The 11,761-nt window shown below is 43.8% G+C and overlaps 1 protein-coding gene across 1 annotated transcript in view; it reads right to left on the bottom strand.

Annotated features, from left to right (window-relative positions):
* Positions 1 to 11,761, bottom strand: part of CLASP1 (cytoplasmic linker associated protein 1) — a 334,150-nt gene that overhangs the window by 87,816 nt on the left and 234,573 nt on the right. Inside the window, exons 29-30 of the mRNA XM_015419605.1 lie at positions 8,549 to 8,627; positions 8,199 to 8,341 (exon numbers count right to left, since the gene is read on the bottom strand). Coding sequence (XP_015275091.1) covers positions 8,199 to 8,341; positions 8,549 to 8,627 — 222 coding nt within the window. The remainder of the gene's footprint in view (positions 1 to 8,198; positions 8,342 to 8,548; positions 8,628 to 11,761) is intronic.

Below are 11,761 nucleotides of genomic sequence, written 5' to 3'. Positions count from 1 at the left end.
TAGGATGGGTAGCAGATTGCTACAAGGATGAGAGTCAGAGAGTATAGCGGTCGTTGAGGGGGTGTAGAGAGAGAGAGCACATGGCCGGCTGGCCCCTTTTATAAGGTGGGTTTGGGAGGCTGGGCCAGGCTGGCCATATGTCCTAGTCACATGTCCCTTGGGGGTGGCTTCAGGTGGTCACATGTCCTAGTCACATGACTTGGCCCATAGAGAGAGAGAGCACATGGCCGGCTGTCCCCTTTTATAAGGTGGGTTTGGGAGGCTGGGCCAGGCTGGCCATATGTCCTAGTCACATGTCCCTTGGGGGTGGCTTCAGGTGGTCACATGTCCTAGTCACATGACTTGGCCCACCTCCTCTGGGGTGTCACATGGGGAGGGCTTGCTGGACTCCTCCCTTGACACAGTCCCTCTCTGATTAGTTTATGCAGTGGAAGTGAGGGGCTTAGCTTGGACAATGATTGATGCAATTAAGCTGGTAGCCCAAAGACACCTGAGATGCCGTTGCCAGAGCGACGCGTAGCGTCGCATCCTGGCGACGGCGGTGCAACGCCTGTTGCCGTCCCCCATGGCAGAGCTCCTGTAAAGAATGACGATCCCCCGCCACGATTCAACGAGACTTGGCAGCCCTAGTCTACACTGGGCAACCAAATTTGCTGGTTTCATTCTTGCAGCACCCTGAGAGTATATTTTCATTGATTCAAGAGTATTTCCTTTAGTGGTTTCAACCATTTTACAACTCATAGATTTTTTCCCATAATGTGCATCATTTAGAGGAGGAGGAGGAAGAAGATATTGGATTTATACCCTGCCCTTCACTACCCAAGGAGCATCTTACAAACTCCTTTCCCTTCCCCTCCCCACAACAGACACCCTGTGAGGTAGGTGGGGCTGAGAGAGCTCTTGACAGAAACTGCCCTTTCAAGGACAGCTCTTGTCAGAACTATGGCTTGCCCAAGGTCATCCAGCAGCTGCTAGTGGAGGAGTGGGGAAGAAGAAGAGATTGGATTTCTACCCCGCCCTTCACTACCCAAAGGTGTCTCAGAGCGGCTTACAAACTCCTCTCCCTTCCCCTCCTCACAACAGACACCCTGTGAGGCAGGTGGGGCTGAGAGAGCTCTGACAGAAACTGCTCTTTTTTCAGGAACAGCTCTTATCAGAACCACGGCTTGCCCAAGGTCATCCAGCCAGGTGCAAGTGGAGGAGTGGGGAATCAAACCCGGTTCTCCCAGATTAGAGTCCGTGCACTTAACCACTACGCCAGACTGGCTCTCTTTCTCTTTCTTTCTCTTATGCTGAATATTAACAACTAGATTACTCCTTGGGACCCTTTTTAGCCTATTCACATCCCCTTGCTTATTAGACTCACAGCCACAATTGTCTGACTTAATATTAAAGCGACATCATTTAGTAGACCATTTATCTAGCATTAAAGAATCTTGCTGAAATCTTGCATTTTCTAGAGATCCTTTAAGTGCAAAAATGCACACACAGGAACCTGACAAAATTTCCCTGATGTCCACACCTGGCAGACACCAAGAATAAACTAACCCCTGGAGGGGCTTTCCCGGCAGTTCCTAAACACTGGGATCATGGAAGGGCTCGTCCGAGGGATTTTTTCCTTATCCTATCCATGTATACTTTACAGATGGTGTTGGAGGGAAATGGAGAAGAACCCCTCTCAGATGCTCACTGGAAGTACTAGAATCGGAATTTAATTCAAAGAGCAGTTCGGGAGGAGGGAGGATTTCACAATATTTTTTCTCGTTCACAAAGCATGTGTTTTGTGTTTGGGCACTGAAAACTGATTTCTCCCACTGGCAGTGTCTCTCAACAGTTTTGGTGTGCTTGTCAGCATTTTTTATCTTTTCTTCTCTGAAGCCCAGAGGCATTTTTCCTCTCCATGTTTGAACCTTATTGACTTAACAGTTACCAAGACTGTTCTACCTAGTGTGCAACAACAAGGACACCCATTGGCAGAACTCTACGTCATCTTACGGGTCCGTGTTTTATAGTGTATTACAGTTACACTGCTCTTATTTCACAAGCAAATAACCTACATCAAGATCACTATTTTCTTTTTGTTCTGTATCGGAGAGTAAATCAGCATAAGTATTTGGGAATGGGCAGCATAGCATCACAGGGAATACTCTGCTTTTTCCAGTTCTTGTTCTATTTCGTATACAATTTCCTAGAAGAAGTGAGCAGTGACTCAAGAAAGCTCATACCTGCCACATATTTTGTTAGTCTAAGGTGCTACGGGACTCTTGCTCTTTTCTACTGCTACAGACAAACATGGCTACTCATCTTGATCAATTTCCTTTGTTAACATCAGTGTCTTGGGCTCTGGCTTGGATCCTGCTTATAATTTCCATGGATGGAAGGAATCATAACTCCGCCCCAAAAAAACCCAAAATGCCACCCCAAATTGTTATTCCTGGGGGATGGGGAGTCAGCAAAACAAAAACAGAAATTTTAGGTGATTTATATGAAGCTATATTATGAACTGTAATTTTAAATCTCTCACACCCGCGCACGCACACACACACGCTCCAGATGCCCTCCCACAAATTAATTCAGATTGGGTGCAAAAGTATAGTTAAAAAAATACCTAATCATTTTCTCTAGAAGAAACCTACTAATACTGGTATATTTGGGGGCACGCGAAGTGCCTTGCTTCAGGAAGTCAGTAGAAACTAAAGATGGCCACAAACTGGCTCACAAAGTAAAGTCACTCACAAATTTTAGTCGGTTCATAGTTTGCAAAGCAATGTTCATGGACTGGGGCCTGGAATGAACATGTCATGAACTTTGGTGCTGTTTGTGGAGGTTCATGAATGATCACATTTCCAGACAGACTGTCTCTGCTCAACTGAATTGTTTACAAAACTCTGAGGCAAGGGGGGATTCTCCAGCCTTGGAAACACCAATAGGAGCCCTCTGAAGTTAAAATGCACTGCTGGCTGCCAATAACAGAGTTCCCATTCTGATCTACAGAATCAGAACGCTATAAATACTAGGCTTACCAAGTGCCGGCGGGGGATCTGCGTGTCTTGGCAGGATCCCTGCCGCGGGGATGGCGACACACGTTGAACCCCCAGCGGGGATGGCGACACACGTTGCACTTCCTGGCGACGGCGGGTGCAACGCGTGTCGCCGTCCCCGCGGCAGGGATCCTGCCAAGACACGCAGATCCCCCGCCGGCACTTGGTAAGCCTAATAAATACGCCCAACTCAGCACCATCACTTCTCTTCTCTCTGCTGTTCACAGTCACGTAGAGAGGCAGAGAATTTGTTAAAAGTGGAGTAGAGGAGCACATAATCAATGTAGGACCAAATAAGGAGTTTTATAGTTACAATCAATTGACAGAAGGCCTTAGAATATTGGTGAGGCCTCGTAGAGTAATATTACTATCGTAAGCCTTCCTATTTTGGTCCAGAGCATACAATCAAATCAGAGCCAATGTGCCAAAATGTTGTCCCAGATTGGGCCCATTATTGTTTTTAACTGAGTGTATTTTTAATAATATTTAAGGTATAATTATAGGATGGGTTTTTTTAAAAAAAAGTTATTGCCCCTTTACTTTGTATGTAACTAATCTTTCAGGTACTTGATCCATTTGTTTGGGTTAAGCCCCCCTTTTCTCTTTCTCTTGGGCTGTGTGGAAGGCCCAAGAAGCAGAAACTCACCTCAATGGTGAGATGAGTGCTGTGGATGGCCAACTCTTCTCCCTCATGGAGGATGTAGCCTTTCACCTACTGCTGAGACACCTGGCTCCCTGGTACTCTGTCCCCTTGCAGAGGACCATGAGCCGATGAGTGTGGCCTGCCATGCAAGGGTGAGCTCTCCAGAGCATGGGGCAAAACGGTGCACTGCACAGCAGACCTCTGGAGCAGCTAGCAGCATGGCCACCTCTCCCTCACAGCCCACTGGTGGCAACCAGTGGACCTGTCTCTCTGGACTGTCGGGGCACGGATTCCAAATGATACATGCGACTCCTTTAAGTAGTGCTTGCCATATTTCACTGCTCGCAATATAATGTAAACCTGTTGGATTCCAAATGATGATTGTGGCTCCTTTAAGCGATCCTTGCCAACTTTCAAAACTTGCAATGTAATATAGTTGTATAAAGCCTCCTGTTGGATTTCAGATAATGCATGAGGCTCCTTTAAGCAGTCCTTGCTAGTTTACGAAACTAGCAAATATAATATAGTTGGATATAGCCTGACAGAAACGCCGGCATAAATCTTCTATTTCAAAAATCTTCAGAGGCTAATGGTTCACCATCATGCTTATTAGAACTGATCAAAGAATACTGATACCAGTGCATAGAGTCTGACATGTCATGCATCCTCGTTTAGCATAAGAAAAGGAGTAAGACAAGGATGTATATTGTCACCCTGCTTATTTAATTTATATGCAGAGTACATCATGCGAAATGCCGGCCCGGATGAAATCACAAGCCAGAATTGCAGGGGAACACATCAAAAGCCTCAGATATGCAGACAATACCACTCTAATGGCAGAAAGGACCTAAAGAGCCTCTTACTAAGGGTAAAAGAGGAGAGCGCAAAGGTTGGCTTGAAACTCAACATCCAAAAAACTAAGATCATGGCATCCAACCCCATCACTCCTTGGCAAATAGAGGGGGAAGTTGTGGAAGCAGTGACAGACTACACGTTCCTGGGATCCAAGATCACTGCAGACTGTGACAGCAGCCATGAAATTAAAAGACACCTCCACCTTGGGAGGAAAGCGATGGCAAAACTAGACAGCATAATAAAAAGTAGAGACATCTAGAAATTCATTTGCATCAATTAAAGAGGATCTATACTTTAGAAGTAGATTTTATTTGAGTAATTGTTGGGTTTTTCCATAGAGCTATCATTCCATAAGATCCTAGGCAATAGATAGTGCTTGTCAGGTTGGTGTAAGAAATAACATTGGGTTCTAGTAAAAGGGCTGACATTGAGAGTTAAAATAAGTGGAAGATGGTCACTGATTATATAATCACCAATAGTGAAGATTCCAATGAAGGGGAAACTCTAAAATAGTATAGACATCATCACCCTGCCAACAAAAGTCCGTATGGCCAAAGCAATGGCCAAAGCAATCATCACCCTGCCAACAAAAGTCCGTATGGCCAAAGCAATGGTATTCCCAGTAGTAATGTATGGCTGTGAGAGTTGGACCATAAAGAAGGCTAAGTGCCGAAGAATAGATTCTTTAGAATTATGGTGCTCGAAAAGACTCTTGAGAGTCCCTTGGACTGCAAGAAGATCAAATCAGTCAATACTAAAGGAAATTAACCCTGACTGTTCCCTGGAAGGCCAGATAATGAAACTGAAGCTCAAATACTTTGGCCACCCAATGAGAAGGGAGCACTCACTGGAGAAGACCCTGATGCTGGGAAAGACTGAAGGTCAAAGAAGAAGGGGACGGCAAAGGATGAGATGGTTGGACAGTGTCACCGATGCAACGAACATGAAGTTGAGCCAACTTCAGAGGACGGCGGAAGACAGGAGGGCCTGGCATGATGTGGTCCATGGGGTCGGAAAGAGTCGGACTCGACTGTGTGACTGAACAAGAACAAACAACAAATAAGCATGAAGGTGAACCATTAGCCTCTGAAGAAGATTTTTGAAATAGAAGATTTATGCCGGTATTTCTGTAAGGCTATAATATTTGCTAGTTTTGTAAAGTAGCAAGGACTGCTTAAAGAAGCCGCATGCATTATCTGAAATCCAACAGGAGGCTTTATACAACTATATTACATTGCAAGTTTTGAAAGTTGGCAAGGACTGCTTAAAGGAGCCACAATCCTCATTTGGAATCCAACAGGTGTAGCACGATTACATTATATTGTGAGCGGTGAAATGTGGCAAGGACTACTTAAAGGAGTCGCATGCATCACTTGGAATCCAACACGCATGTATTATTGGAATCCAACACGCAAGTATTTGAAGGGCTGTCATGTAGAAGATGGAGCGGATCTATTCTCTCTTGCTCCGGATTGTAAGACTAGGTCTAATGGGTGGAAATTACAAGGGAGTCATTACTGGCTAAATGTCAGGAGAAACTTCCTAACTGTAAGAGTGGTTGAGCAGTGGAACAGACGGCCTCGGGAGGTGGTGGAGGCCCCTTCACTGGACGTTTTCAAGCGGAGGCTGGACGACCATCTTTCGGGTATGTTGTAGGTATGTAGGGCTATCTTTCGGCTATGCTCCAGCAGAGTGCAGGGGGTTGGACTAGATGAGTCCCTTCCAACTCTAACATTCTATGATCTACCTCATAACACACTCCCTATTTCATGATCATTTTAAATGGAAAACTCTGATTTCCCACTGGTCTGCTGGGGCTGGGGTGCCCTGCCCACCAAGCTGTCTTGGAGTGACTTTGGGGAACCCTTGTCAGAAGTCTCTTGTCATGTCTGCCTTTCTGTCATTGCATCACTAATCGTTTTAAATGGAAAACTCTGCTTTCCACTGGTCTGGTGTAGCTGGGGTGACCACCAATCTGTTGTGGGATAACTTTGGGGAGCCTCTGTGGAAACTCTGGGGATGTCTGCCTTTCTGTCCTTCAGAACCTGCTTTTGGAGACTTGGGGGGGGGCTGTGAGCATAGGGGGGATGCTTTGGAGTTGCTTGCTTTGCTTCAAGTGTCTAGTGGGGGGGGGAGTCTGCCCAGTTGAAGTTTCCCTGTTAGTTTGGTGTCACTGGCTTGTTCCTGAGCTGTTCCATAGATTCCTGTAACTGCAGCTGTCTTTTCCAGAGAGAGCACTTGAGGGAACCTTTTTGAGGAGTCTGTAACTGGGAACTCAGAAATGTAATCCGCCCACAGCTTGGAGAGACTTTAGAAGAGCGGGTGGCAGGGTGAGGATCCCTGAGCGTTTTGTGTGTGTAGCTTGCAGAGGGGTCCAGTCTATATACTTTTGAACTTGTGCCTGACATGTCCCCCAAAAGCAGTTTTCTGGCTTGACTTTAGTCCTGTTGGGCTTGCACTGCCACAGTGGCACTGGTTCTGCTGGGTTTCAAAAATGCCCCCTACAGTTTCTGCTGAGAGACAATGGAGGATGGGGGCACCTTCTTTGGGGGCTGTAACTCGGACCCAGTAAATCCAATCTCTCCAAACTTGGAGAGTATGTAAAGGAGAGTCAGCTGGAGAACCCCAGCAAGTTTTGTATCTCTAGCATGCACAGAATCGATTCTATACACTCCTGAACCTGTGCCTCATTTCCCTAGAGAGCATTTCCTGGAGTCACCTTCTGGGGGCGGGGGGTTCATAACTCAGACCCCATAAATCCAGTCCTCACCAAACATGGAGGGCGGGTACAGGAGAGACAGCCAGAGTTTCCCTGTGAACGGGGGGTGGGGGATTCTACAGTGTCACAAACTTCATGAACTAAACCGGTACATCTAGTGCCAAAATGTTCATCATGGTTCATGGTTTGCGAAACACACAAGCCCTGAAACATGAATCGAACCACATTTTCCTGGTTCGTGCCTATCCTTACTAAGAACAATACTGTAATAACACAAAGCACATCTTTACAGAAACCCATTAGGTACTTGCAAACATTTTTACATCCTCCATAGAAACTAACTAGTATTTCTAGATTAGCTGCACAAATCAAATATTTAAGAAGCAAAAAGCCCTCCCTGAATTTTGGAAAATATGCCTGGGATCTACATATTCCTTTTTCCCTGTGAAAGCTCAGATATCAGAAATGGTACAGTTGTTTTAATTTCCACTAGGTTTTTATTATTATTATTTTTTATTTATCTGACAGACATAGACAAGAAACATATAACATAAAACAGATCCTACATCTTACATCATAATTTCTTAGAGATAGGAAACTGGAAAATAGTTATGTATCTTTACTATGAATAAATGTTCGTTTCTAATCATTTATACACATTTGACCACACAGTTGTTTTAATTTCCACCAGGTTTATCAGTTACAGAATCATGTGGTTTTTAGCACAATGCACATGAAAAAGAAAGCTGACCTAAGCTTGACAATCTGTTTATATGATAGTTAAAATGGTATTCCAAGCAGAGGGTACACATAGTTTAAAAAGATGTACTCTCACCCCCTTTGCACAATGGCCTTTGAAACTGGTTTACAATGAACATATGGAAAGAACAGCTTATCCACCTGCTATAACTTATAGCTTATCTCATTGCTATAACTTACCTTTCTCACATCTGAGCTCTTTGGTTCTGTTGTCCAAGTGATAATCCTAGAAACAGCAAGTTTTGCCTCGCTGGAATTCACAAAATCAGTTCGGTCCATTTGTCTGGCCAAAGATTCAATGTACTTGAGGATTGCCACTTTAACCTAAGGAATAACAATATAAAATCTTTCATTCTCACACGCAGTAGCTTGTGGATCACTGCTTAATCACTGTGGATCATCTGTAGATTTTCTGAAAAATAAAATAAATACTGCAACAAGACCACTTTCCCCAGTCTTCATCATCAATTATTGTACTGTACTTTTGTGATCAGAGAAATACTTGCGCTTCAAAACAAAGATTTTCCTCACCTTAAGATTTGGCGTTTGGGTTTGATCTACAATAAACCTCATCAGGATATTAAACTGCTGATCAAATGGAAAGGAATCCCTATGGGGGGAAAGGAAAAAAATGCATGACAATATATTTAATTACTAGTTAGAGGATTTATACAAAACTTGACACATAAAGACGTTGTATATAATCAACTAAAGTACAGGGGAGAATATCTGAGCTATTCTTCCCCTCTCCTCTTTCCTTCTTCCATTCGTATACTGAAGGATCTTGTCTAGGATCAGCAGTTGCCCTTCACAAAGTACAAGATGTAAGACAAAACTGATAAATACTAGTAGTTGAAAAGTGTCTGTTATGTCATTGCTCTCATCTAATGCCAAATGGGGGGGAAATAAAAAAAAAATCTGCCTTGACAATCAGTGACATACGCAGCTCTTCTCCTAGTTCTTCAACACATCTGGTGATTGTAGATGCAGATAAACGGACACAATTAACACAAGACACCTTATCGGGACACATTTCCTCCATCACTTTAACCATGCACTTTTTAACAAATTCACCATCAGTGAATGGCTTACCACTCTCCGCAATACATTTAGCAACATGATAGCTGGCCCTCAGAATTGGCAGGTTCTCCTCAACATGCTTTCTAAAAATTTTGCTGCAAAAACATTGATTTTTTAAAAAGAAAATTTATCTCGTTCACTTGCACCTCTTCTTGATATATTGAGTAGCTCTTGTAACGGGATTCAAAGTGCCTTTTAACATTGTACTCCTTTAATACTGAGTCAGTTTCAAGACATATCAGGCAAACTGCTTTATCCTTGCTTAAAACGAAGAAGTACTCAGTAGTTCATTTGTCACTAAAGATGCTCATCTGCAATTTTTCATTGCTTTTGCAGACAACTTACAGTATTTTTTAGTAGAGCAGCAGTTGCAGAGTTTCAATATAATCCTTGAATAAATAAAAAAAATATGAGAAGTATAGTTTTAGGGGTCTAACTCTTCCCTTTCCGATCAAGTCCGCCCTACTCTAGCTGCTATTAGCTGAGAATTTTCATTTCGACCAGGGGAAAGAAGAAAAGAGACCCCTGCCTCTACAGTTCTCTGCCTGCCTCCCTATCCACTACAGTTCTCAGAAGTGTTGGGCCATATGCACAGGCTAGGGAGAATTTTTTTTTAAAAAAATGGATTATGAATCTGACCTACCAGATGACAGAGCTGGAATCCTCAGTTCACTAAATACTATGAGATTTATTTCTTAATAAACATACTTCCTTTAGGCTTAGACCTACACATGCAAATACTTTAAAAATTGGGCCCCTCCAAAAAGGAGGGGGAAAGGAGGAAATGGATATAAAATGAGTAAAAAGTAGTATGTTGTGTGATCATGAATTATATCCTAATAAAATTTGTTTACAAAAAAAAGATGCAGACTATAAAATATATGGTAACATATTGGCAAGATTTAAAAAAAATATTAGCACAAAATATTCATCAAGATCAGGCGGGCTTCCTTCCTAAAAGACAAATAAACCGTGTCTGTTGTGGGGAGGGGAAGGGAAAGGAGTTTATAAGCCGCTCTGAGACTCCTTTGGGTAGTGAAGGGCGGGGTATAAATCCAATCTCCTCTTCTTCTTCTTCTTCTACTTCATGGGGTGTCTGTTGTGGGGAGGGGAAGGGAGAGGAGTTTGTAAGCTGCTCTGAGACACCTTTGGGTAGTGAAGGGCGGGGTATAAATCCATTCTCTTCTTCTTCTTCTTCATGAGAAGACTCCTAGCCGGAGTGGGTGGGGGAGGGGAGGCAGAAGCAAGGGAGGCAAAAAGTCAGAGCAACCAGCTCTTGCTGAGGGAGGAAGGATGCTTTTGCCTGCAGCCGCAACCTCACCAGTACCCTTGGAAGCCATCTGGAGGAGCCTTGATGGGTGGAGCCTCTCGAAACGTTCAGTATGCAAAACGCTTTGTATCTCTCTCTCTCTCTCTCTTTTTTGCAGAAATATTGGCCTCCTTGCTGTTCTTCTCCGGCCGTGTCTTGCAAAAGCAGGCCAGACATCTCCTGTACCCATTCGCACAGCTGCTTTATCTGCCTTGTGTACATATACAGACTTCAACATGGTAACGCACGGAGAGGGGGAGTGAAAAAGCTGAGTGGTACAGACACCTGAACTTTGCTGGCTAGCAAAGCACCCAGAATGGCCTAAATGCTAGTAGGGAGGATAAGACCAAGACTCTGGACTGATCAAAATAGAGGCTAGAGTAAGTCTTGCCTCCATTATATTGTGGCTTAAGTTAAATTACCTTCCCCAAGGACTAACATCCTTAATCCTTTGGGACTGTTTTCAATCTCCCTGGCTAATGGCAGTCCACCACAATTTGAGAATTTTAGGCTTGTCTGCTCAGACCCTCCTAGTAATGGGACTGGACCGAGCGAAAGCTCTGGTAAAACAACGGGTGTTTGACACTGAGCGCCAGAACGATATTAATAGTGCTCCAAAGTGTTTGTCACCAGAGAATACTAGATACGTTGTAGCACCAGCTGCTTATTTATCATCATTGGAGATACCATCTCATCGCAGGGCTTTCTCCCTAGCTCGTTGGAGAGCACTCCGCTCTGCAGTGGTCGAGGGGAGATATAGAAAGACCCCCATATGCATGAGAGGGTTTGCCCCTGAGGAGCTGTTATGGTTGAATCTATGGAACATGTCTTGCACCAGTGTGGTTTCTACCAAGAAATTCATGAGAAATTAGTTCTTCCTTTCCTTAGAAAGCCACAGGGCTGCCCTGTTTCTGAAATCACTAGAAAGCTCCTCACCGGTGCAAACCCACAAATCACAGCTTCTTGAGCAAGGTTTTTGGCGGGCGCTAGCAAAATCCGTAAAGTAGTGGTTCTTAAATTTAATACAATATTTATTTAAATCTGAGACATCTTTTATCAAATTTAAATTATATTTTTATCCTCTGTTTATTCTGTTAATTTTTTAATGTATATGTGTGTATATGACCTATTAATAAATCTGATCTGATCTGACCAAGAGGGGGCTGACAGAAGGAACCATGGAGACCAGAAGAAACAACGTTGCTATTGTGTTTGGGGGGTTTTTGCAAGAAAGGGACACGAAGAACAGCAGGAGATGGTGCCTCTTGAGGCAGGGAGAACAGTGTGGGTCTGAGGGGAAATGCCTTGAGAGCAGGGGTCGTTTCGTAGAAAAAGAGCTAGGGGAACTCATTAGC

The sequence above is a fragment of the Gekko japonicus genome, unplaced genomic scaffold (assembly GCF_001447785.1).
Source record: "Gekko japonicus isolate JY-2015 unplaced genomic scaffold, Gekko_japonicus_V1.1 scaffold1037, whole genome shotgun sequence".
Taxonomy (NCBI): domain Eukaryota; kingdom Metazoa; phylum Chordata; class Lepidosauria; order Squamata; family Gekkonidae; genus Gekko; species Gekko japonicus.
This window is presented reverse-complemented; position numbering and strand designations above follow the sequence as displayed.